Source organism: Canis lupus, chromosome 6, assembly GCF_011100685.1.
Source record: "Canis lupus familiaris isolate Mischka breed German Shepherd chromosome 6, alternate assembly UU_Cfam_GSD_1.0, whole genome shotgun sequence".
NCBI lineage: Eukaryota > Metazoa > Chordata > Mammalia > Carnivora > Canidae > Canis > Canis lupus.
The window spans coordinates 17,305,753-17,330,856 of NC_049227.1; the positions used below are offsets into that span (position 1 = coordinate 17,305,753).

A 25,104-nucleotide genomic window follows, 5' to 3' on the forward strand; every position below is an offset into this window, starting at 1 on the left:
ACAGGGGCCATCTGGCTCGTGTCTATGTTCTTTTTTTTTTTTTTTTTTATTGATTTATGATAGTCACAGAGAGAGAGAGAGAGGCAGAGACACAGGCAGAGGGAGAAGCAGGCTCCATGCACCGGGAGCCCGACGTGGGATTCGATCCCGGGTCTCCAGGATCGCGCCCTGGGCCAAAGGCAGGCGCCAAACCACTGCGCCACCCAGGGATCCCTCGTGTCTATGTTCTTAACACAGCTGCATCTGTGTTGGGGTCAGGATTCCCTAGAAGTTTGGGCTGACCTGAGTTAGAAGTTGGGAAGAAAAAAAGAGTACACTCTGAGTGTTCTTCCCTCCCAACTGAGTCTTCCACCACCTGCAAGAAAGGTGGGAACCACTATGACCCTGGTCTCTGGGAAGGCAGCAGAGAGGTGTTGAGATTCGTCAGTCTCATTGCCAGCAAGTAACAGTGAGCCCTGGGCCTCAATACCCAGCCCTGCACACATGGCCTCTGGGAGTGGGCCTGGGAGAGAGGTGGGAAAGCTGAAATCAAGTGAGTGCCCCTCCCAGTTCCCAGAGGACAGCTTCCATGCTGGGAGCAAGTCTACTCTATGTCAGACTCTGGTCCAAGCCCTTTGACCTTCAACAATTCTGAGTTCACAGACAGGCTAATTGTCCAAGGTCACTCAAGCAGTAAATGGGGGCAGCTAGGATTTGAATCCACAAAATGTGGCCACGGCTACAGCCCAGAGAGGGGTGGCGAATAGCCCAGGGTAACACAGCCACAGCCCCAGAGCTGGGAGCTGCTCAGGCTCCCTTCCAGGGCTGAGGAAAAGCAAGGACACCTGACTCTGAGCCAACTTGGGGGCGGAGCAGAGGTGGAGCTAGGGAAACCCAGGTGGCCTCTCTGAAACCCAGAGCTTAGGCAGCAGAGTGGCCTGGAGCAGCATGAAGCAGAGCTGGGGACCCGGGCTGCTCATCCTGGGAGCAGTGGTCCTCATGAAGGGTGAGCACCCCTGTGTTTGTGTGGGTAGGGGAGTGGTGCAGTGGGTGTTCAGGGGCCACCCTCTGCCCCGGCCGCCTCACATCTTGGTGCGTGTGAGGGAGCATGCCAGTGGGGTGGACAGGCTGTCTGTGGTGATGTAACTGTGTCTGGCTGTGTAGCAGGGGAGGTGTATGCGGCCACTCATGTCAGAACAGGAGTGACTTTCTTGGGCTAGACTTTAGTCTGTATCTGTATGTGCCCGTGTGCGTGTACCCTGTTCCCCTCTCTGCCTCTCCTCTTCCAGAATGACCTTTGGCGAGTTCTGGGAGCTCTTTGGCTCCTTTGTCTCCCTGTCTCTCCGTATGTCCCATCTCTCCTGGCCCAGATGTTGATATGCCTGTGACGGGAAAGAGGGAAGGCAGGGGATCCTTTAGTAGAATTTCTGGCAGTTTCTGGGAAAAGTGGGGGTGTCTGAGTTGTCAGAACAGGGGTGGGGTGAGTCTCCATCTCCTGGAGCCCTCCCCCACTTGGACGTGACGTTGGCCTCTAATCCTTCCTCTTAGGCATCACGGCTGAAAGCACAATTAAGCTAATGCTCACCACATTTATGGGCCGCCTCCCTGACTCAGTGGCGGGGGCTGGAGTTGGGGGTTCTGAAGCCTGGAGGAGGGTTGGACTGGTCCCAAGCTGAACCCTGGCCCAGGAGTGCTGAGCACAGCTAAGGGAGGAGAATTAATTACTAAGTGTACACTCTGAATAGCTTCCAATAAAAGCTGTTTCTTGACCTCATATATTTTCATTCTGGGAGGGGCCGGTGAGGTAGCTGCACAGTCATAGGCAAGGACCCAGGGCCCGACCCCCAAAACCTATGCCTTCCACCAAGGCTGGGCTAGGCAGGTAAGGCTCCCCCAGGTCTCACCTGTGTCTCTCTCTTCCCAGGTCTTCGAGCAGCTCAGCATGGTAAGCTCTGGGGACATGGGGCCAGGCCTTTCTTGGGGCTCCGTCTGGCCTTGGGGAGGACAGGATAGGCCTTCTGCCAGTCTGATCCGCCCCTCTTCACAGTGTGTGGGCAGCGTGGCCCTGGCCCCCCTGAGCCTCAGGAGGGCATCACGGTACCTGGCGAGTGGCCGTGGCAAGTGAGTGTGAGGAGGCGGGGAGTCCACATCTGCAGCGGATCCCTGGTGGCGGACACCTGGGTCCTCACTGCTGCTCACTGCTTTGAAAAGTGAGTCGTGGCTGGAGTCAGGCAGAGCTTCTGGCTTTTGCCACTGTCCCCCTTTGCATTCAGTGCCTCGGCCTTGTCCCTCCTCTTTCAGGGCAGCAGTGACAGAACTGAACTCCTGGTCGGTTGTCCTGGGTTCTCTGCAATGTGAGGGGCTGAGCCCAGGGGCTGAGGAGGTAGGAGTGACGACTCTGCAGCTGCCACGGGCCTATAGCCACTACAGCCAGGGCTCAGACCTGGCCCTGCTACAACTTGCCCACCCCATGGCCCACACACCCCTCTGCTTGCCCCAACCTACCCATCGCTTTCCTTTTGGGACCTCCTGCTGGGCCACTGGCTGGGATCAGGACACCAATGGTGGTAAGTACTGGCCCAGACTGAAGCCCAGAGGCCCTATGCTTGCCCAAGGTCACATAGCCTCAGCTGCCAACTGTCCCTCTCCTCAACGTCTCTTGGTCTCCCAACCCCCTTTCTTTTGCCAGCTCCCAGGACTCTGCGAAATCTGCGCCTGCGTCTAATCAGCCGCCCCACATGTAACTGTCTCTACAACCGGCTGCACCAGCGTCTGCTGGCCAGCCCAGCTCGGCCTGGGATGCTGTGTGGGGGCGCCCAGCCTGGGGTGCAGGGGCCTTGTCAGGTCTGATGGGGAAGACAAGGGAAGGGAACAGAAGGGGAGGGGGGACCTAGCCCTGGGCTTGGTACTCAATCCATAGGGATGGGTGGCAGTGCCACTGTTAGAGGGTGTCTGCCCATGGCTGGGGCTCAAGTGTCTATCCTTGACTCCTTTGCCTGGCTCCAGGGAGATTCCGGGGGCCCCGTGCTGTGCCGCGAGCCTGATGGATACTGGGTCCAGGCTGGGATCATCAGCTTTGCATCAAGCTGTGCCCAAGAAGACACTCCCGTGCTGCTGACCAACACAGCTGCTTACAGCTCCTGGCTGCAGGCTCAGGCTCAGGGGGCAGTCTTCCTGTCCCAGAACCCAGAGACCCCAGAGATGAGTGATGAGGACAGCTGTGTAGGTATGAGCAGGGCGCATTAGGAGTGGGACATGTCGGGACACCCAGGCCTGCATAAGGACTTCTGGGCAGCAGACAGAAGCACAGTGAAGCAAGTTTCAGCTCAGAATAGAAAATTGGGACAAAACGTTCACGTACTAATTAGGGGGCTTTTAAGGCCCCTTTCAGCCCCTAAGATAGTAACACCCCCATTTAGGGCTGAGAGGCATAGTTACTTCAGAACTCTGTGCATTTAGAGTTTAGGTGAGACGAGGGATCTGAGATCTAATTGAAGGTTGTAGGGGTAAGCTGCAAGTTTCCAAGCAGGGACCCAGTGAGATTGGACAGGGCAGGGCTCCCACTCAGAATTCTAGCATTAAGTGACTAACATGCAAATTTCATGAAAAGTAATTCTTAGGATGGAAGCTGTGTCTTGATGGTAAGAGCAGTACTAGTGAGCCAGAATTCTGGGGCCAGTCCAAGCCTGGAGGGGTACAGACAGATGGGGTAGGAGAATGATGAGCAGGGCCACTCCCATGAGGCTAGACCATCAGGGTTTAAGAGCTTAGGTCTTAGCTTTTGAGTCTCAAGTCAGCAACCTGCCTGTGTTTAATGAGCTAGAAAGTCACTTGACCTCTCTGGAACTTTGGTTATGTCGGTAACAAGGGTAACAAGATCCAGCTTAAAGGATATCGTGGGCAGTGCTTAGCACAGGGCCAGGCATGCAGTAAGCACTTAGCAAGAAGGCAGGTGATGTAATCCGTCTGTTCCAGCCTGTGGATCCTTGAGGAGAGAAGGTCCCCAGGCAGGAGTCCCCTCCCCATGGCCCTGGGATGCCAGGCTGAAGCACCAGGGGGAGCTGGCCTGTGGTGGAGCCCTGGTGTCAGAGGAGGTAGTGCTGACTGCTGCCCACTGCTTCATTGGGTGAGCCATCTCTCTTGCCTTTGTGCCCACCCCCACCCCCTCTCCTGCCCTCACTGGCAGCCCCACCACCCGATGCTGCCTCTACACAGGCGCCAGACCCCAGAGGAATGGACCATAGCACTGGGGACTGGAGCAGAGGAGCGAGGCCTGAAGCAACTCATCCTGCATGGGGCTTATACCCACCCAGAGGGGGGCTACGATGTGGCCTTCCTGTTGCTGGCCCAACCTGTGACACTAGGCCCCAGCCTTCGGCCCCTCTGCCTGCCCTATTCTGACCACCATCTGCCTGACGGGGAACGTGGCTGGGTCCTGGGGCTGCCCCGCCAAGGAGCAGGTATGTAGGACAGGCCCCAGCAGCTGTCCATCCATCCTAGAGGCTGCTGGGACAGCTGGGTCTTTACCTTCACCCTACAGGCATCAGCTCCCCTCAGACTGTGCCTGTGACCCTCCTGGGACCCAGGGCCTGCAGCCGGCTGCATACAACTCCTGGGAGCGACAACATCCCCATTCTGCCAGGGATGGTGTGTACCAGTGTTGTGGGTGAGCCACCCCACTGTGAGGTGAGCCCCAGTCCCCCAGACCTCACTCCACAGACCCCGGCATCTTTATCCTGTAACTCACAGACCTTCTGCCAGGCTTGGCCTCCAGGCCTGCCTCTCACTTGAAATCGGGCCTTTCTGCCAGCTGGCTCCCAAGCAGCCAGAGCCTCGGCCCAGCCCCTAGCCCCTTCTGCCCCCACCGCTGCCTAGGGAGAAGAGGAAGTCACCCACTGTCACCTGACCCCTTACAGGGTCTCTCTGGGACACCACTGGTGCATGAGGTGAGGGGCACATGGTTCCTGGCTGGGCTACACAGCTTTGGAGATGCCTGCCAAGGCCCGGCAAGGCCCGCAGTCTTCATGGCACTCCCCGCCTATGAGAGCTGGGTCAGCAGTTTGGACTGGCAGGTCTATTTTGCTGAGGAGCCGGAGCCTGAGACTGAGCCTGGAAGCTGCTTGGCCAACATGAGTACGTGGCCCTAGGGCTTCCCTGCTGACACTTCCCTCTTTAGACCCATCCTCTCTCCATCCAGGGAAAGATCTGTTCTGACCCACCTCTAGGTTGCCCTGGGATAGGACAGAATTCTGGTTCTTCATTATTATGACTTGGAGCAGGCCTCTCAACTTCAAACCTCAGTTTTCTCATGTCATGGGGGTTAAGTAGCATCTTCTTCCTCTTCTTCCAGGGAGGGAGGAAAGTTCTGAGGATGAGGCCAACCCCGCCCTCCTTCCTCTTCCTGACAGGCAAACCAACTGGCTGTTAACAGGTGGCTCTGGGATACTGCAGACACAGTGAGACAATCCGTGCGTCACTGCCCTTGTCCCTCTCCCACTTCCCCAACCCACATGTGACGCCAGGCACGGGGCAGGCCCAACAGCCCAGGGGGCTCTGGGAAGAAGCCTGCCCAGACCAGCTGCTGCCCTCACTCCCTACCCTGCAGGACAGGGAGGTGTCACCTATGGATGCTCCCCTACACCCAGCTCTGCTGTCCGACGCAGGCGTCCCCAGCCTTCCCTAGTCTTCACCCCCTCAGATACGATCACACCAGCCACTTACTTTGAAAATTCATTTTTTGGGGGTTGGGGGAGCAATTTTCCTTTTTTTTAAAACTTAAATAAATTGTTACAAAATAGACTTTAGAAAATAAGTTACAAATTGTAGCAAAAGGCTCCCCTTCCACAGGCAACATTCCCACCTGTGGCTCTCTGAATGGCCTCTCCCTGGTGTTGGAATCTGGCTGGTGACAGTGGCCCCACATCATGGCAGAGCCTGGCACCGGGTTTCTTGCAGGGCTGGTCATAAGGAAGAGCATAGTGACAAAGAATGGGGAAAGGAAAGCCTTCAAGGACAGGGACATGAGGGATACCTCACCCCCTCCTAATGCAAGCAGCCAGATCTGGGTCCTCTGCACAGTGGGAGAGAATAAGAGATGGGGAAGCCTAACTACTCCTGAGCAAAACATGGAGATCAAGCCTTTCCCTGCAACCTGCCCCCCCTCCCCGCCCGTATTCTGATCTTTGGAGACTTGAAGTTTAGAGGGAGAAGCTGAGGTCTGCAGGCCACTGGGGTGAAGGATCCAGAAGTGAGGTCGTGGGGGTGGGTGGAGGGGGCAATGACAAGCCCCCTCTGCCTGCTGCTGGTGCCTTTGGGGCTCCTGGGGAGAAAGAAAGGAAATCACTGACTCAGGGCAGCAAACCCCACACAGCTTGCACCCCTTGTTCCCTAGCCCCGCAGGCCATCCTGACAGCACCCCGCGGGGCCCCAGAGGCCTGCGTGAGAACTCCTAATTATTTTTCTAGGCCTCATTGACTGGCCTCTCGCTCATTCCCTTGAGGTCACGAGAAATCTTTTATTCTGAAAGCCATCGTGTCAGCACTCTCTCAGGGCACTCTCACTCACCATCCCCTCCTTCCCTGAGTCCCTGGTCAAAGACCAGCCATCTCAGGGACACCCGCCCTTGGTGGCCACTATATGGAGGGGTTCTGGGACAAGGCCTACAGATCTCTAGAGGAGGCTGACGGCATGAGCCGAGGGCCCAGGAACAGGCTGAGGAAACAGGCTGCCCCACTCCCCCATAGCCTCCTCCTCCAGCAGGGCTGGGTGGGGTGGCTTTCCATGGAAATCTTCCCTGATAGACGATGGGAGATAGGGGCTAATGGCTGCTGTTGCTACAGCTGGGCCTGGCTTCAAAGAAACAATTATCTGTGACTCAGTCCTCCAGTTAAAGGTGTGCTGGCGGGAAGGGGGGATGCAGGTAGAAAGAGTGGTTTGGTTGGCTCCTAAAAAGGAGATGCACAGCAGAGAGAAGAAAGGGTTCAATAAAGGGGAGAAGAGACAGGGGGCAGTATCAGTAGCAAATGACCAGAGATCTAGTTTCCAAGCAATGAGGAGGGGGACCAGAGACAAGATGCAGGGAAGAGGGACAGCAAGCTGGGGGGCTAACCAGTGGCCCAGCTTCCCTGGCCAAGTCAACACAAAAGCCACAAAACCCACAGAGCAGTCTAGTCTGGGGGTGCCTCCCACACCCCATTCCTCACTCTTGCTACCTGCCTCAAGGAAAGAGCACCACCTTTCTCTGGAGACCATTCTCTCTGGAAATCATTCTTTGACTGGCTGGATCAGGAGTTTCCAGATGTAGTAGCCAGATAGCTGCCTCCTCTCCTCAAACAAAACACCCCTTCTTCTTTGGTTCCTGCCCTGCGGCTGCCTCAGCCTCTGCCCACACCCTACCCCACCCCACAGTTCAGCCCAGCAGGCTGTTCACCTGACCCAGAGGTTCCAATGTCAGTCCTCCCAAGGTGGCATCCTCAAACTGATTTTCTCCATATCCAAGCTGCACCTGCCCCACCCCCACTAGGAAGTCATGTGACCTTCCCCCCCTCACTCCTTGCCCCCCCACTCTGTGCCCATCTCCTCTGGGACCCTTCCGTTCTCTGCCCAAGCCATTCATGCCCCCGTACCAGAGCTGGCCACTGTCCACTCCTCCTGGTGCTGCTGCTGGTGCTGCTGGAAGCTGATTCGGCGGCGGAAGTGGCGGGGACAATGGGGGCAAGTGAAGGGCCCCTCCCGAGGTGCATGGACCCGCCCATGACCCTCCAGCCGGGCAGCTGTCCGGAAGGCCTTGCCACAGATGCTGCAACGGTGGCGCTTGGGGTCTGTGTGGGTCCTGCCATGGTTTTTAAGGGACAACAGGTTAGGTAGAAGTTTGGGGCAGAGGGAGCATGGGTAGAGTCCAGTGGTGTGAGCCTTCTGATGGTTTAGCAGGCTACCGGCATGGCGGTAGGACCGCCCACACTGGGCACAGCGGAAGGGCCGTTCCTCGTCTTCAGCCACCGTGGACTTTACTCCTTGGCCCCCATTAGCTCTCCCAGCATTCTCTCCTGGGGCTGTGTGGGGTTCTGATGGGGACTTCTGGATTCCCCCTTGGCCAGAGGGATCTGCCTCAGCTTCCACAATCCCACTGGCAGTACCTCTGGCCTCCTGTGTCTGGGGTGGCACCTGACTGAGGCTGCTGGCATGAGTGTGCAGGTGACTGGCTAGTTCATGATGGGACTGAAAAGCCTTACCACAGTCAGGGCAGGCAAAGGTCTGGGCAGCTATGTGGTTGCAGCTGTGGCTCCTTGTGGCCACAGGATTTGAGACCTCCTTGGAGCAGAGCAGGCAATGGTGGCAGTCTGTCTTGGGGGTGCTGTGGCAGTTCAGAGGGCCTTCTGACTGGCAGTACGTCTTGCCACAACAGCTGCAGGAAAAGGGGTGACTCTCTGGCTGGAGCTGAGGTTTGCTATCTCCATTGTCCCAGCTCTCCACAGGACTCAGACTAGGGCCATTGGGCTGGCTGTTGCCAAGGTGGCAAGAACTCTTGGGGATACTGTCCCCTGACTCATCTTCTGGCTTGGTCAGTACATGACCCAGAGGAACCCAACCTTCACCATGATTCACCGGTCCCCCATCTCCTTGCCTCCCTTCGACATTCCCCATGTCCCTGGATACTAGCTCAGTGGGTTCTGAACCTGCTGCCCCAATGGGGCTCTGATTCTGCTCCTCCAGCCTCCCGGGTCTGTCCTCCAGCTGGAGAACTGCCTCAGTATCACCTGATCTGTCTTCTAGTCCCTGGCCATCAGCCTGGTTCCCCTCTGGGCCCTCCAGGCCCCTCTGATCCCTTTCAGTCTCTGCTTCATGCTCCCGGAGGTGCCGCTCCAGAGATCCCCGGCCAGGGAAACCCCGGCCACACAGGGCACAGCGCACGGCCATCCGCCGTGACAGCCCTGCTCGCCGCCGCCGGCTCTCTGAGTGCAGCCTCTGGTGGTCCTTCAGGGCCACGCCATTGGAGTAGGTCTTGGGGCAAGTGGGACAGCTGTAGTGACCTGTCTCGTGGCTGCGCCGGTGGTTCAGGAGGCTGCCCGCGTGGCGGTAGGCCCGCCCGCACTGCCCACACCTGAAGGGTCGATCTTCCCGAGTCAGCTTCCGGGCGCCCCCGCTCCCACCTCGCTCGGTGTGGACCCGTTGGTGGCTGGCCAGCTGTTTCCGCAGGCGGAAGGCCTTCCCACATTCACTGCAGCGGAAACGCCGAGGATCTGCATGGATGCGCCGGTGGTTCTTGAGGGACATGAGGTTGGAGAAGCCCTTGGAACAGGCCTGACAGCCAAAATGGCCAGTCTGGTGGCTCTGTCGGTGATTGATGAGGCTGCCAGCATGCTTGTAGGACCGGCCACACACCTCACAGCTGAAGGGACGCTCTGAGCTGGCCTCAGTCTGGCAGCTCTTCTCTGCCGTCTCCAGCCTCGGCTCTGCCTCGCCCGCCTTCACAGAGGCCTCCTCCCACTCCTCCTCTTTCACCTTTGCCTCCTCCTCTGAGGGCTCTGCTTTAAGTTCTTCCTGGAATTTTCCCATGTCTGCCTGCCCCGGTCCTTCTGCCACTTTCGGAGGCTCTCTGCTACCTCCGGCCTCTGGCACAAGCCCCACCTGGGGCTCAGAGCCTTTGCAGCGTGGGTGGTTTCGCAGATGATTACGGTAGGCAGCCAGGTTGGGGTAGCAGCGGGAGCAGACAGGACAGATGAAGTCTCCAGTCTGGTGGATCTTGCGGTGGTTTACCAGGCTGCCGCCATGGCGATAGGTCTTACCACACTGATTGCAGCGAAAGGGGCGGGGTTGGGTCTCAGGTGGGCTTTCCCCGCCCTGCAGGCAAACGCTGTCTACAACCATGGCACCTGCTCCCTCTCCAGACTTTGTGTCCCCACCCTCCCCAGAGAGAGAAGCCACTGCTGTGCCCTCAAAGACACAGTCACCATCTGCAATCCTTCCCATGGCATCATCTGACTCTCCTAAGTGGCTGGGAGCTTTGTCTGTGGTGTTCCCAGAACTCTGACTCTGGTGGTGACGCTCCAAGCTCCCCAGGTCATCATAAGTCTGACCACAGCAGCCACAGATGTGCCCATAACCAGCTCCATCCAGTGCCTCCACCTCCCGCTGCAGCTGATTCAATAGCTCTGCTTCCGAGAGCTGTAGCGGAGGGCTCTGGGTGGAGGTTGCCCCTGAGGCTCCTTCCTCTTCCCCCTCCTCCTCGGAGCCCTCAGTCAGACCAGAAGAGTCATGAGCCTGGCGTCGGTGAAGCCTGTAGCCAGCCCGTCCTGGGAAGATCATGCCGCAGAGGCAGCAGAGGAAAGGCTGCGCAGGGGCTGCCTCCCCGGGCCCGTGGTTCTGGAAGTGGCTGCGCAGGGCAGGCAGAGAGTCGAACTCCTTCGGGCAGAGGGAGCACTGATAGATGCCTGGTGGATGGCAGGGCCTATGGCTCAGCAGGCCAGTGGCATGAGGGAAAGAATGCCCACAGTCAGAACACGTGTGGGAGACCTCAGCCTGCCAGCTGGTGACAGCTTCAGGAGGTTGGCGAGGGGAGCTGCACTGGCCAGTGGCTGGTTTCTGGTCTTCATTCACCCCTGTGGCACCATCACAGAAGCGAGTCCCATTGCTCTCCTCATGGCCTGGGATGTCTGAGTTGTCAAGAAAACATGCCTCCTTCCTTTTCAGCCCTTCCTCACTACCGCTGCTCTCTTTATCACCCTGGCTATGGGCCTCAGCCCGCTCAAGCCCACATCTATCTCTTTCGGCCTCAACCTGCAAAGAGCCCCTGTCGCTTTCCAAGCTGCCTTCGGCTCCGTTAGGACCTCCGCCTGGAGGCTCTTGCGGATCGTCCAGGCCCTCATTGCTTTCCACCAACTCCTGCGCCCAGTTCCCGCCTGATGGGAGTTTGGCTTCCCCGCCACTGCCAGCACTGCTAGCCCTCCTCCGGTGCTGCCTGCTCCACCGCCCACTGTGGCGTCGCAAATGGTTCTTCATGGCAGCCATGGTGTGGAAGTGCTTGGCACAGGCCCCGCAACTGAAGTCCCCTGTCTGGTGGGTCTGCCTGTGGTTGATAAGGCTCCCTGAGTGGCGATAGCTCTTCCCACAATCTTGGCAGGCAAATGCCCGAGGAGGGGACACCCTGGTCTCTGTCCTACTGTCTTCCCCTTCCCCATGAGTCCGGCCATGGTGTTCAAGGCTCTCAGGGTCTTCAAAGAGCATCCCACAGAGGTTACACATCTGTGGTGCTGTCCTCTCTGCTGCTGGGGAGACACCTGTGGCCTCCTCTTCATGTTTGCACCCATGCCCCTGATCCATATGCGGGGCTGCCTCTGCTTCCACTTGGTCAGGAGGGAGCTCTACCTTGAGGTGACTGGGGGGTCCCTCAGCCCCTGGTCCTGCACTGCGGCGAGCGGCTTTGCAATGGACTCGTACATGGTTGCGCAGGGCCATAAGGTTGGGGTACTTGCGGGGACAGAGGGAGCACTGGTATTCTCCAGTCCGATGGCTGTGGCGGTGGTTCACCAGGCTCCCCCGGTGGCGGTAAGCCCGACCACACTCATCGCACTTATAGGGGCGGTGGTCCAGGGTGATGGTGGGGACTTCTTCCTCTTTGTGAGTTGTATCTGCCAGAGGCAGGGGAGTTGATGGCACTGATGGCTGCCCATCTTCCCCAGCTCCTTGCCGGGGTCTGTGATGAGCCCGCACGTGGTTTTTGAGGGCAGCTGCATTGAACAACTGCTTCGAACAGATGGAGCAGGGGTAGACACCTGTCTGGTGGCTCTTACGATGGTTGATGAGGCTCCCGGCATGGCGGTATGTACGGCCACAGTCCCCACAGCGGAAAGGCCGGTACTCCTCAGGGCCGCAGTCCTCCAGCTCCCCAGAGGTGCTGAGCTCCCCGGAGCAGTTCAGCATCTGTGTACTAGGGAGCTGGTCCTGGCTGCTCTGATCTGTGTGCCCATTGGTTGTGGGCATCCCTTTCTCTTCCCATAGCTGCTCCTGCCTTGCCCCCTCATGGGACTGTTGGTGGTCCAGCAGCTCTCGGGGGAGCCGGAAGGCACGGGGACAGTGGGGACACTGGTAAGGCTGATACTGGGCATGGAGTCGGGAGTGGTTCTTCAGAGCCATTAGGTTAGAAAACTCCTTGAAGCAGATGGCACAAGGGTAGATGCCCAGGGTGTGGCTCTGCCGGTGGTTGGTGAGGCTCCCGGCATGCTTGTAAGTCTTGCCACACTGACTGCACTTGTACCGCCGTTCCTCCTCAGCAGGAGGTGGCTGAGCCGGCTCCTGGCCCCCTGTGAAATTCACAACTGATTCAGCCAAATACTGTTCCAAATTGCTAAGGAGGCTGCTGGCTGGGGTGGGCAGCGGGGTGGCTCTCGCAGAATTGGTGGTGGGCCCCCAGCCCTCCGCACCCTCTTCGGAATCTGGCTGGCTTTCCCAGCCTCTTTGTCTGGTGGATGGATCTTCCCTGGGCTCAGGCCCAGAGCCAGATGTCTCTTCAACAGGTTTTTCCTGGCTTGTCCAGCTTTCCCCAGGGCTGAGCCTCTGGTCCCTGGAGTCAGAGGATGTTGTTTCTCCCTGCAGGCGTGGAACAACTTCCTTGGAGCGGGGAGGCCTGCGCCTCCGGCGGCCCTCAGGAGCATGAGTCCTCATGTGGCTCTTGAGGGCCACAGGGTTGGTAAAGTCCTTGCCACAGGTGGTACAAGGGAAAAGGCCAGTCTCGTGGGTCCGCCGGTGGTTGACCAAACTCCCTGGGTGACGGTAGCCCCGCCCACACTGCTGACAGCGGTAGGGCCGAGGGATACTGTCTGCCTCCTCACTGTCCTGCTTGGAAGATGGATGGAGCAGCTCTCGGTGCCGGGACAGCTCTGGGAGACTAGGAAAGTGGCGCTGACAGTCAGAGCAGCTGAGTGAGGTGGGTGTGTCCTCCATGGGGCAGTGTGGCAGAAACCTGGAGGTTCAGGAAGAGCAGGCAGGTGGCAACAGCATCTTCCTCTGGTGGTGGGACCAAGGCCTAGGAAGAGGCGGGCAGCGGTCAGAAGGCAGGCCTCAGTTAACTTTGCCTCTTGGCTCTATAAGCAACAAGCTCACAGAGGTCACAGAGATGTTCCCCAAGCAGTAATCCCCAGGGACTTGCTTTCTGCTGGATCTAATCTAAAAGCATCATTTAAGGCCTCCTTGCACACAAGCTCCTAGGCCTAACTCATCCCTAGAGATATAGATAAGGAAACGAGTCTAGAGGGATGCAACCTATCTCTGACCACAGTCCTACCTACCTCTGTTCACAGACCAAATCCAAAAAACCTACTGTCTCTAACCCTCTTTTCTGTATACTTCTCAACCAACCAACCAACCAACCAACCTATCTCCTGAGAGCTCTTCAAGGAAACCTGAACCTTTTCTAGGACCTTCAATATGAGAAGTTCAGTCTTCTCTCCCTGATCCCTCAGCTAAACAGCACACAGCCTAGAGACACTGAAAAGCAGCCTTTTTCTCCAGGTGACAGCGGAGGACCTGAGAAGTAGGGTAGGAGCCCTCTTCAGAGAAAGGGCTGGCTTGTTCCCCCAACCTCTTATTCCTTCAGGGTCACTATGTGAGCCACCTCCTTCACCTACTTGCCCCTGAACCCAAATTATCTTACATCTTGGAAAATTCCAACCCATTTCTGGTTGGTCTTCACCCCCTACCGTTTTCTTTCTTACACATCCTCACTATACCCTTTTCCTTTTTTTTCTCCTATCCCCTTTTAAAATACTTATGTTGACATCAACTCACGCTAACTGGGCATTACCTGGGCATTACTGGGCATGCGCGGGGTCCTGTGCTAAGTAAAGAATATTCTTGTGTCACTTAATCCTCGCAACACACTGCTGCTCCTCTTATCCCAGTTTCACAGGAGCAAACCCAATGACTCCGGCGATCTTCTCTCCGGAGCCCTTACTCTCTCCATAGCAGGCCCCCATGCCCCTTCCATCACCTTGGCCTTCGCGGACTCTGATTCTTCACTCTCATGGGACCCCTACGCGCCTACAACTCAAACCTCCGGATCTAAACCCCCTCACTCAACCTGCTTCGCGACTTCTCACCTCACAAAGCTCCTTCGCTCGAGCCCCTTCTCCTGATCAACCACCAACCAGGTGTTCTCCCCTCACTCATCTCCTCGGCCAATTTCCTCTCAGGACCCCTACCTCGCTCGGGTGGCCCCTTTTCGTTCCCGCCGCGGGTGAGTCCGTTGGGGACCGCGAACGGGAGCGCGCCTGCGCACTGGGACCCTCACCCTAACTGCAGCCGCGCGCCCCAAGGGGTGGCTGTGGGGGGCTCTCGCGCTCCCACATACGCACACTTCGCCAGGGCTCCTGGGAGGCGGGAAGGGATGGAAAGAAGGAAAGGAGAAAAGGGAGAAGGAAGGAGGCAAAGGAAAGAGGGCGCAGCTGGCCGGAGCCAGAGTCTACCCCCAGCTCCGCGGACACTTCCTATTGTTACTAGGAAACAGGAAGTGTCCTAGCCGCAAAAGGTTCCCCCCGAAACCTCTGCCTCGAGAACACTTCCTGTGCCGCCTCCAAGCAGCGCTTCTACACAGACACAGTTCCGGGGCTAAGGGAGAGGGAGCCGAAGCGCGATTCTGACCCCGCCCACGAGGGTCAAAACACGGCGCTGTTTTGCGCTAGTCTTAGCCACACTTCCGGCAAGAGCTGCTAAAATTGTTCCGGTGCATATTGATTCAAAGCAGAAGAGGAAAAAAAGGGTTCTGCTGCGCTAGCCTCGGTACTTTAGCGACACTTTTCGTGCGGCTCCCTGAAAAACTTCCCAAGGCAGATGGAGGGAGTTTCATTCACTCCTTGTACTGAGGGAAACGTGGTGGAGTATAAGCGGATTTGGGTACTACAAAGCTTGCGCATGGCCCTTCTGTCCTCCCGCCTTCCAGTTCTTGGTGATCTGGCCCCAAGCTAGCAATGGCCCGGTATATACCGTAAACCTGCCTGGCGTCCCCTGTCATTAGCACCCACAGAAACCCTTGCAAGATGTTTCTCCGCCACCTTCGCCTGCTGTGTCCAGGTAAACTTTGCCTTCCTCCCGGGCGAGAAGAGCTCCCGCCCACTTCCGCTTGCCAGCCCCGCCTCCCCCCCCCCCCCCCCCCCCGCTGGGTCCTAGTGCCTGCCTCTCCCTGGCAGTGTCCCGGGCTCCGTCGGCGAGAGCGGCCGCCGCTGACGCCGCGGAGCCAGCCCAAGTTCGTTAAGGTAGGAAATGCCAGTGGGAAGCCGCGGGGACCCCCGGGCCGCCCCAGCCCGGACGCAGTCTGAGAGGCCTCAGTTTCTCTGTGGTTGCAGAGGGCGGATGGGGTTGGCCTGGCGCGAGCAGCGCGGGCGGGGCGGGAGGAGTGCGGCCCCGGGAGGGCGCCGGCGGGCTCCGGCCCAGCGGGTCCTAGAACCCGCCGGCTGTCCCCGCGGGCCGGCTGCTGCGGACGCCGGGGCTCGGCCGGCGCGGCTGCCCGCCTTGCGCGGTGCGGGCCTTGGGGGTCCTAGAGCCCGCCATGTTGCGGGCTTTTGTCCCAGGCGCGCGGGCTGCCTAACCAGGTCCCCGGCGTCTGCGCCACCCCTCCCCGGCCGAGGTCCTGGCCGCCCCTCCCGCGGTCCTAGAGAACGCCATCTTGCAGGCCTTTGTCCAGCGCCCGGCCCTTGGCCCATTCATTTGCTCGTTCTCTTCTTCGTTCGCTCTTTCTTGACTCGTTCTCCAAGGCAACGTTTTGCTAGCCTTCCGAGACGAGTCCGCCCAGGGCTGTGCCCTGCGGGTCTGTCTAGTGGGGGCGGCGACGTGTGGACAGCTGCAGGGAGCGGGAGGCGCAGGGTTTCTGCAGCCCTAGGCCCCCTCTCAGCGCGTCTCCTAGGCCCTAACGCCCTTCAAAAACTCCCACGTACTTCAGAGTCCGCATTTTACTGATGAGAAAACTGAGGCCCAGAACGCCGTGGCACCCTTACCTCTACTGCCTATTAAGTATTCTTGAGGGCACTGGGGAAGGGGGGCATTTGAAGGATGCAAAAGAGTTTCCCCATAGGAGAAGGCCAGCGAGGCTCCGGAGATAAGAGAGAACTGCAGGTGGAGGTGCGTTTAGGTGACAAAGTTTGAGAATTGAGGCTGGAGCTTAGTTTGCTGTTGGGACGGAGACACTGCTGCGGGAGCTGAGGCTGAAGAAGTGGGTTAGGGTTAGATTGTGAATTGGCCAGTTTGGAGGTCTAGGAGATGATTAGCACTCACTTCTGCATGGTTCACAGTTCCCTATTCATCTCAGCAGGTCTCAGGGCTACCTGTGTACACATGGGGAGACCAAGGTGCAGAAGGGATAAAAAGTGATTCCTTTTTCACTTCATGTCAGCTTGCAGGGTCCTAGCCTAAGTTGTCTGGGAATGAAATCAGTGCATCTCTGGCATTTACAGGCTGTTCTGGCAGCAGGCAGCAGGCCTGCATCTCCCTTCTAAGCCAGTAGTGAAGGAAGCAAAGTCAAGCCTCCCTCACCAGAGCAATGAAGCCACCGTGGGATATTGGGGTGATATTTGGACCTTGTGAACTTGGATCAGCAGAGAAATTCAGCTAATAAATAGTTGTTGACAGATATTCTCACAAACCCCTACTATGGGGGAGGCAGAGAACATACCACCCCACCTGAGTTTGAATTCTGTCTCAGAGCTTGATTCATTTACTTTGTTCTGGGGCATTAGCCACAGTTCTAGGTGTAGGGGATACAAAATAATAAAGGTTCCTGGCTCTTTGCCAGCCTAGACTCTGGTGCTGCTGGAGACCAAGAATTAATAATCCAGCCATAAAATGTGTAAGTGCTACCAAAGCAACAATCAGGAGAGAACGAAGAAGTTTGAGAGCCAGACCACCTGGCTTTGAAAACTAGTTATGGCCATGACCAGTCTTCATTTCTGTGTGCCTCAGTATCCCTGTCTATAAAATGGGGGAAATAATACTGTTTAACTTTGTTCAGGCCAACCATAATAACAACAACAAAACCCCACACAGGCTGAGGGGCTTAAGGAACAGAAATTTATTTCTCACAGTTCTGGAGGCTGGGAAGTCCAAGATCAAGATGCTGGCCAATTTAGCTCCTGGTGAGGAGTCTTTTTCTGGCTTGTAGATGTCCACCTTCTTGTTATGTCCTCACATGGTCTTCTCCATGCATGTGCACCTTCAGTCCATTGGAAATTTCTAGGCAATTGTGAAGCTTAGCTTGAGTAATACAAACAAAATGCATAGAATGATACCTGGCCCGTGATAAGCTTGCAAGGAATGTTATCCAGATGAGCACCATAAGAGAGACTAAAGAGGAGGGGACAGTGATGAACAAGGATGCAGATAGCGTTAAGAAAGGTGGTCAGGAAATCCTTTGAGGAGGTGACAGGGCTGAGGCCCAAATGAAATCAAAGAGATAGCTACACAGTGATCCTCCGGGAACAGTGTTTCTGGCAGAGGAAACTACTGGTACAAAGGCCCTGAGGTGGAAAAGAATTTAGCTCTTTTTGGAAGGGAAAGCGAGCCTGTGTAGGTCAGGCCTAGTGAGACCACAAAGAGGAGTGAGAGTGAGGTAGGCAAGAGTTAGAGCCTTGCTGGCCAGGGAAAAGATCCTGGCCTTTGTCCTAGGAGCAGTGGAAAGTCTCCTGAGTTGACTCATAAAACCCAAATGAATACAGACTGGTAGAGAAAGAACCCAGCCCACGCACCTGAAGACTTGGATTTGAGTCTGGGCTTCTTGACTAGCTAGGTGTCCTTGAACAAGTATTGTCCCTTATGGGGGCCTTAATCTCCATATCTGAAAGAGAGGTGTAGTAAAAATGTCTCTCTCAGAGGCTTTGTGAAGACCTAAGGATAAGTCTTTGGTTCTTAAGTCTTCTGTGTTGGCTGGCATGACCCCAAGAGTGTATCTGAAGTACAGATTTGTGAATCTAACCCCAGATTCCCTGATGATTATTCTCATGCGGGGGCAGGGGGGTCACAGATCTGACTTGAAGAAACATCAGTCTAGGGAGTGATGGGTGGAAGAGCCCTTAGTGAACAATGAAGTGAGCTAATGGTAGGATTTTAATTAGGGCTTCGCCTATGTGGTCCTCTGCTCTTCATGGAGCTGGGCACCTGGTGTGTCCCTTCCTTTTCCTCAGGGAAGTGCTTTAGGAGGAGAGATGTATACCTCTAGCTATCTGGTTTCTGGTTCACAGAGAAATACTGAGGCTTGGAGCTTGGAACCCAGGGGTCAAGCCTTCTGAGAGGGAAACAGCAGCATAAAGGGTGCTGGTTCTGGTCTCAAGGCAGTTCCCTGGGAATGAGAGAAGATAAGATGTGGCCTGAACTCAGTGTTCTGGTAAGTGTAGGGCTGGCCCAGGCAGCAGACAAGTGTGGGAAGCCCAGAAAGCCAATCAAGAGCCCAGCAACTCAAGGCAAGTTAAGCAGTTGGATTCAAGTCCCAGCTATGAGTCTAGCTTTGTGACCATGGGCTAGTCACTAAACCTCTTAGAACCTCAGTTCATTTGTTCATAAAATGAGGACAAGAACCTCCATCTTAGGAAACTGTGAGAGAATTAAATAATGTAGCAACACACTCAGCAAAGTGTCTGGCTCTAAGAAGACTCCTAATAGTTTAGGGCAGTTATTGATATAACTCACCCAACACTGTGAAGTAAGTACTAATATTACTTCCATTTTTCAGATGAGACAATTGAGGTACTATGGCATGAAGTAAATGGCACAAGGTTACAGCTAGGAAGTGAGTGAGACAAGATTGGAAGCCTGGCAGTTTGGCTTCAGAGATGGGACACTTAACCACAAAGCTACATTGTTTCTCTGGGCCTGTTTCCTTCTCTGTAAAAAAGGAATATATATAACAGAACTCTCATGGTGTTGACATGAAGTTTGAGTTAATACATATAAAGAGCTTAGGATACTGCCTTTTATTTAGCAAGTGCTCAGTAAATATGAACTATCATTTTTATTAAAGAGAAACTTCACCAGTCAGACTGTCCAGAGATGTCTGGAAGGGAGGTAGTGACTGCCTCCTCCAGAGATAGCGAAGGATCCTCTGGAAACTCTAGGGGGTTTCAAGCCCAGGGAAGGTTAAGCCTCATGCCCTTTAACTCACCTTCCAGCCCCAGCATTTAGTGGGAAAAGTGTGGGGGAGGGAACATAAAACAAAACAAAACAAACAAAAGAAAAAACAAGCTGAGGTTGGAACAGAGTTGTGTGGGATTGGGGCCGAAAACCATAGAGGAGATGCAGGAAGAGCTTCCTGGGGAAAGTGGGGCTCAAAGGAAGGATTGGTGGGATTTGTAATAGACAGGAAGGACCTAAGGGTTTGCATGATGTGATGGAAGTCATGGAAAGTTATTGAGCAGGGGATACATGAAACTTTACGAAGAAGATTCTGGCTGCCTGTATACATAGCATGTATGTGTCTAGGGGCAGAAGACTGATGCTGGGCCACTAGGTAGAAGAGTGCTGATTTTAAAGATGCAGCAGCCCTTGCCACTTACCCCAAGGGCTCCTGTGGGTCATAATTTTGAAGCTACCCACCCCTGAGGTATACAGCTGAGGAAAGAGGTCTAGAAAGGAGCACTAGATTCAGGCCTTCTGCCTCCCAGCCTAGCTTCTGGACACACCTGGCTCCCTCCCCTGCCTATAGCTGCATCCTTCCCCCTCACCCTGGCCGCCCCCAGCAGCTGGTGCTGAGCATTCCCTAAGTGGATCTGCCCATAATCCTCTTCTTTTCATCCCCTAGGGAGGATGAGCTGGTGTTAAGACTAATGCATCCATTAATCCTATTTCCTCCCAGCCATGATCCCCAGGAGCAGCTGGGTGGGGGGTGTCTGGGCACTGAATGAGAAAGAAGCTGCTTTAGCTAGAGCAAGTGCCCCAGGAGACCAGGCTAAATCAGATATATTGATTATGACCGAGACACTTCTAACTTCTAGAAATGGCTCAAGCTGCCTTGAGAGTAATGAGCTCCCCATTACCAGAGCTATGGGAGCAGGAGCCCAACAGCGATGCCAGAGCAGAGGGTGGACCAGGATTCCTGTCTGGGGTGGAGTCCCTTACAGCTGTGCAAGGCCAGAATTCAGTGGGAACAGTTGCTGCCTCTGACTAACCAGAGGGGAAAGACAAAATACATCCGCTGGGGACCTATCACTTCAGACAGACAGTGCCAGTCGCCAGTTAGCCCACTAGCTCTGCCTTCTTCTGGACCTACCTCTGTCTTCCCTGGGCACTTGACAGCCTTCAGGGCAGACCCGCATCTGGGTAGCCTCTGTGCCTGCAGCCTGTATAGGACCCTGTGCCCTGGCACAGGCCTTAGACCCTGAGCTGAAGGAAAAAGATGGTGAGATGGATGGAATCTGGGCTGTCGGGGAATGCAACGGGGTTTAGAGCCCCTCTGAGGTTACCTGGTCCAACTTCTTTCATCAATGAACAGACCAGGGAGGACATCCAGGGCAGAGTGTACAAGCCAGGAATGTTTGGAAGGAGGGATATGGCCATCCCTGGCAGGAAATGCAGATAAGACAGAATTTTCCCCCTTTGAGGCCTTAGCAAATTGCAGAGAGATGTGGCTTGTGTCTCACTTTGCTTCTTTCCTAGAGAAGCTCCGCCCATTGAAGCCATGGAGGTGGAGTCTGCGGAGGCCCTGTCCTCTGCCCCTGGCTACAAGCGCTCCGGCCGCCGCTACAAGTGCCTGTCCTGTACTAAGACATTTCCAAATGCGCCCAGGGCAGCGCGACATGCTGCCACACATGGTCCTGCAGACTGCGCGGAGGAGGTGGCGGATGCGATGCTGAAGCCAGAGACAGAACCCAAAGCAGAGGATGCGGGCGGGGACAAGGTGTCAGGTGCATCGGCTAAGCCTCGGCCCTATGCATGCCCGCTGTGCCCCAAGGCCTACAAAACAGCACCCGAGCTGCGCAGTCACGGTCGCAGCCACACTGGCGAAAAGCCCTTCCCTTGCCCTGAGTGCGGCCGCCGCTTCATGCAGCCCGTGTGCCTGCGCGTGCACCTGGCCTCACATGCTGGTGAGCTGCCTTTCCGCTGCGCTCACTGCCCCAAGGCCTACGGCGCGCTCTCCAAGCTCAAGATTCACCAGCGCGGTCACACTGGTGAGCGGCCCTACGCTTGTGCCGACTGCGGCAAGAGCTTCGCTGACCCTTCGGTGTTCCGCAAACACCGGCGCACGCACGCAGGCCTGCGGCCCTACAGCTGTGAGCGCTGCGGCAAGGCCTACGCCGAGCTCAAGGACCTACGCAACCACGAGCGGTGAGAACACCTGAACTGGGGTGACCAGGCCCTGGGGGTGCGGGGAGAGCTGGCCAGTGGGGCGGAGGCGGGGCAAGGCTGCCCTGTGGCCAATAGGGCCTGGGGCGGAGCCTCAGTCTCAGCCAATGGGAAGGGGGGTGGGGCGGGGCAGACTGCGTCGGGAGGGAGCTGCTGGGACCTAACTGGCCTGGGTCCCTGGACAGCTGGAGAGGGGGCAGGGCTGGAAGTTGTGCAGCTCAGAGGATCGCTGGTGGAGGCCAGTAGGTGGGAGTGGAGCCTGGCTGTGGTGTGCAGAGCGGGGTCTTCTCTGGGACCTAGGCACCCATCCTGAAGGTTTCCTACTCTGGGGTGCAGCCTCGTGGTCCCCAGGGATGTCAGGAGCCCCTGCCGTACCGTGCAGACAGGCAGCAGGGGTCAGATGATAGGCCTGCCACCTTCACGTCCCGTCCTCCGTACTCCGCAGGTCCCACACGGGTGAGCGCCCCTTCCTCTGCTCGGAGTGTGGGAAGAGCTTCTCCCGCTCATCTTCGCTCACGTGCCACCAGCGCATCCATGCGGCACAGAAGCCCTATCGCTGCCCAGCCTGTGGCAAGGGCTTCACGCAGCTCAGCTCCTACCAGAGCCATGAGCGCACGCACTCCGGCGAGAAGCCCTTCCTGTGCCCACGTTGCGGCCGCATGTTCTCCGACCCCTCGAGCTTCCGGCGCCACCAGCGGGCGCACGAGGGCGTGAAGCCATACCGCTGCGAGAAGTGCGGCAAAGACTTCCGGCAGCCTGCAGACCTGGCCATGCACCGGCGGGTGCACACGGGTGACCGGCCGTTCAAGTGCCTGCAGTGTGACAAGACGTTTGTGGCGTCTTGGGACCTCAAGCGCCATGCTTTGGTGCACTCAGGTCAGCGGCCCTTCCGCTGTGAGGAGTGCGGGCGAGCCTTTGCCGAGCGAGCCAGCCTCACCAAGCACAGCCGGGTGCACTCAGGTGAGCGCCCCTTCCACTGTAATGCCTGTGGAAAGTCCTTCGTGGTATCTTCAAGCCTGAGGAAGCACGAGCGGACCCATCGAAGTAGTGAGGCTGCAGGGGCTCCCCCGCAACAGGAGCTGGTAGTGGGGCTGGCACTGCCGGTCAGCGTGGCGGGCGAGGGCTCTGCAGCCCCGGGGGCAGGTGCAGGCCTAGGGGACCCTCCGGCAGGGCTGCTGGGGCTGCCCCCGGAATCAGGTGGGGTGATGGCCACCCAGTGGCAAGTGGTGGGCATGACGGTGGAACACGTGGAGTGCCAAGATGCTGGGGTTGGGGAGGCTCCTGGTCCCTTGGGAGGGGCAGGCGAGGTGGGGGGCGAGGAGGTGGATGAGAAGCCACCGCAGTTTGTGTGCCGGGAGTGCAAGGAGACATTCTCCACTCTGACGTTGCTGCGACGGCATGAGCGCTCACACCCAGAGCTCCGGCCCTTTCCCTGCACCCAGTGCGGCAAGAGCTTCTCTGACCGGGCAGGGCTGCGCAAACACAGCCGCACCCACAGCTCTGTGCGCCCCTACACCTGCCCCCACTGCCCCAAGGCCTTCTTGAGTGCCAGCGACCTGCGCAAGCACGAGCGCACCCACCCTGTGTCCATCGGGACCCCCACGCCCCTCGAGCCCCTTGTGGCTTTGCTAGGAATGCCTGAAGAGGGACCAGCTTGAGGCCCATGTCCCCTACACCTCACTCCCAGGAGCCCAGACCTCCTAGGAGGCCTCCTGAACCTCTCTGCCCCAGCTCACTCTTTAAACTCCAGATCCTTGCCCACCCCCCCCAGGCCGCTAGCTCTTCCTTGCCAACAAAGAGCTGGGGACAATGGAGGCGGGCAGCAGCTGTTGAGAGACACGTGTCACTCTGAGTAACACTCATTAAAGCATTTACTTTGACACTGAGTTGTCTTCTGTGTTTCAGTTGGGGGAAAGGGAGTGGGATTTTGGGCATCAGATAAGGTTCAGTGAGACTGCTAGAATGACAGATTAGAAACTAGAGGGTCAGGGATCCCTGGGTGGCGCAGCGGTTTGGCGCCTGCCTTTGGCCCAGGGCGCGATCCTGGAGACCCGGGATCGAATCCCGCGTCGGGCTTCCGGTGCATGGAGCCTGCTTCTCCCTCTGCCTGTGTCTCTGCCTCTCTCTCTCTCTCTCTGATGACTATCATGAATAAATAAAAAAAAAAAAAAAAAATCTTAAGAAACTAGAGGGTCTTTGGCTGCAATGTTTCCCAAAATATATTTTCAGAATATCTTGACAAAAGGTTCCCTGGTCAGGGAAGTGCAGGAAATTCCCTGTGCCCTTCTTGGGGATTATTGATGATCAAAAGTGTATTAAAGTCACTGATAAGTCCAAAAATGAACAAATCTACTTATCTTTGTTTAGTCCATTGTTATTTCATCATGGAAACCTTTTACTGAGTATTTCTGTCCTTTTACAGATAATACACTGAGGTCCAAAATCAGTACATTTCCTGTATACTGCAATAATCTACTCGTGGGATAAAAGGGTTCCATTCATAGTGACAAGAAAACCCATAAACGGTGAAGGAATAAACCTTATAAGAAATATGCAAAACACATATGAAGAAATGTATATCACTAAGTCTTTTTTTTTTTAAGATTTTATTTATTTATTCATGAGAGACACAGAGAGAGGCAGAGACACAGGCAGAGGGAGAAGCAGGCTCCATTCAGGGAGCCCGATGTGGGACTCAATCCAGGGTCTCCAGGATCATGCCTTTAGCTGATGGCGGCACTAAACCACTGAGCCACCTGGACTGCCCCTATCACTAAGTCCTAACTGAATGGAGACATACCATGTACCTGAATGGAAAGACATTATCAAAAAATGTTGATTCTTGGGGTCCCTGAGTGGCTCAGTTAGTTAAGCGTCTGCCTTTGACTTGGGTCATGATCCCAGGGTCCTGGGATCAGGCCCTACATCAGGCTCCCCGCTCAGTGGTGAGCCTGCTTCTGCCTCTCTCTCTGCCTGCAGCTCACCCCACTTGTGCTCTCTCACTTTCTCTCTGTCAAATAAATGGGTAGAATCTTTTTTTTAAAAAAGGCAGCCCAGGTAGCTCCCTGCATGGAGCCTGCTTCTCCCTCTGCCTGTGTCTCTGCCTCTCTCTCTCTCTCTCTCTCTCTGGGCCTCTCATTAATAAATAAATCTTTTTTTAAAAAAGGAATTTTAATCCTTAAACTCAGTATCATCCAAAAAGGGTTTTTTTGTGTTTTTTTTTTAAGATTTTTAAAATTTTTTATTTTATTTTTAAAGATTTTATTCATTTATTCATAAAAGACACAGAGAGGCGGACACACAGGCAGAGGGAGGGGAAGCAGGCTCCATGGAAGGAGCCTGATGTGGGACCCAATCCCGGGAATCTGGGATCACGCTCTAAGCCAAAGGGAGCCGCCCAACCGCTGAGCCACCGGAGTGTCCTTTTTTTTTTTTTTTTTTTTTTTTTTTTTTTAATTTTGGAGAGCATTGCATGAGTGCGGAGGGGGTAAGAGGGGCAGAGAAAGAGGAGAGAATCTCCAGCAGACTCTGCACTGAGCATGGAGCTCAATCCCACAGCCCTGAGATTGTGATCTGAGCCTAAATCAAGAGTCGAAGGCTTAACGGACTAAGCCACCCAGGCACTCCCAAAAAAGTATTTTAACACAACTTGAACACCCAAAATTCCTATGTAATATATTTTTAAGAACAAATGGGGGTGATGTATTTGACATACTAGATAAACACCAACACACTGAAGTTAAAGCAGGTTATTATTGGCACAAGAATAAATTAGCCAATGGAGTGGGGGGAAAGATTTAGAAACAGCCTTAT

The 25,104-nt window shown here is 55.9% G+C and overlaps 3 protein-coding genes across 10 annotated transcripts; 2 read left to right on the plus strand and 1 right to left on the minus strand.

Moving 5' to 3' along the window:
- The first annotated feature begins 237 nt into the window (after positions 1 to 237).
- On the plus strand, positions 238 to 5,778 carry PRSS53 (serine protease 53). Of its 4 annotated transcripts, none has more exons than XM_038539754.1 (11): positions 238 to 985; positions 1,904 to 1,924; positions 2,027 to 2,189; positions 2,281 to 2,546; positions 2,669 to 2,823; positions 2,986 to 3,205; positions 3,955 to 4,105; positions 4,195 to 4,439; positions 4,520 to 4,626; positions 4,896 to 5,112; positions 5,330 to 5,778. In XM_038539754.1, exons 1-11 carry the CDS (start codon positions 928 to 930, stop codon positions 5,437 to 5,439), a joined length of 1,713 nt encoding a protein of 570 aa, XP_038395682.1. In that variant the 5' UTR covers positions 238 to 927; the 3' UTR covers positions 5,440 to 5,778. The 4 variants fall into 4 exon arrangements, with proteins under 4 accessions (XP_038395682.1, XP_038395681.1, XP_038395684.1 ...); XM_038539753.1 differs by having other exon boundaries at positions 239 to 985; positions 4,520 to 4,665; XM_038539755.1 differs by having other exon boundaries at positions 244 to 985; positions 4,520 to 4,665; positions 5,388 to 5,778.
- ZNF646 (zinc finger protein 646) lies at positions 5,697 to 14,465 on the minus strand. Of its 2 annotated transcripts, none has more exons than XM_038539747.1 (3): positions 14,175 to 14,465; positions 7,605 to 13,000; positions 5,697 to 6,298 (listed from the first exon to the last, which is right to left on the minus strand). In XM_038539747.1, the coding sequence occupies exons 2-3, from the start codon at positions 12,916 to 12,918 to the stop codon at positions 6,177 to 6,179; spliced, it is 5,436 nt and encodes a 1,811-aa protein (XP_038395675.1). In that variant the 5' UTR covers positions 12,919 to 13,000; positions 14,175 to 14,465; the 3' UTR covers positions 5,697 to 6,176. The 2 variants fall into 2 exon arrangements, with proteins under 2 accessions (XP_038395675.1, XP_038395676.1); XM_038539748.1 differs by having other exon boundaries at positions 14,073 to 14,210.
- ZNF668 (zinc finger protein 668) lies at positions 14,415 to 23,177 on the plus strand. Of its 4 annotated transcripts, none has more exons than XM_038539749.1 (3): positions 14,415 to 15,042; positions 20,610 to 21,273; positions 21,737 to 23,177. In XM_038539749.1, exons 1-3 carry the CDS (start codon positions 15,009 to 15,011, stop codon positions 22,947 to 22,949), a joined length of 1,911 nt encoding a protein of 636 aa, XP_038395677.1. In that variant the 5' UTR covers positions 14,415 to 15,008; the 3' UTR covers positions 22,950 to 23,177. The 4 variants fall into 4 exon arrangements, with proteins under 4 accessions (XP_038395677.1, XP_038395679.1, XP_038395678.1 ...); XM_038539751.1 differs by having other exon boundaries at positions 14,418 to 15,042; positions 20,605 to 21,273; XM_038539750.1 differs by lacking the exon at positions 14,415 to 15,042 and adding an exon at positions 15,126 to 15,224 and having other exon boundaries at positions 20,605 to 21,273.
- The last annotated feature ends 1,927 nt before the right edge of the window (positions 23,178 to 25,104 follow it).

Bases quoted from the DNA above. Each gene is read 5' to 3' on its own strand.
- PRSS53 (XM_038539753.1), top strand. From the start codon at position 928: ATGAAGCAGAGCTGGGGACCCGGGCTGCTCATCCTGGGAGCAGTGGTC. The intron at 2,824-2,985 runs GTCTGATGGGGA...GCCTGGCTCCAG, and splicing joins GGGTGCAGGGGCCTTGTCAG to GGAGATTCCGGGGGCCCCGT. The intron at 4,666-4,895 runs GTGAGCCCCAGT...GACCCCTTACAG, and splicing joins GTGAGCCACCCCACTGTGAG to GGTCTCTCTGGGACACCACT.
- ZNF646 (XM_038539747.1), bottom strand. From the start codon at position 12,918: ATGGAGGACACACCCACCTCACTCAGCTGCTCTGACTGTCAGCGCCAC. The intron at 6,299-7,604 runs GTACGGGGGCAT...CTTTCTCCCCAG, and splicing joins GTGGACAGTGGCCAGCTCTG to GAGCCCCAAAGGCACCAGCA.
- ZNF668 (XM_038539749.1), top strand. From the start codon at position 15,009: ATGTTTCTCCGCCACCTTCGCCTGCTGTGTCCAG. The intron at 15,043-20,609 runs GTAAACTTTGCC...TTCCTAGAGAAG, and splicing joins CCTTCGCCTGCTGTGTCCAG to CTCCGCCCATTGAAGCCATG. The intron at 21,274-21,736 runs GTGAGAACACCT...CGTACTCCGCAG, and splicing joins GACCTACGCAACCACGAGCG to GTCCCACACGGGTGAGCGCC.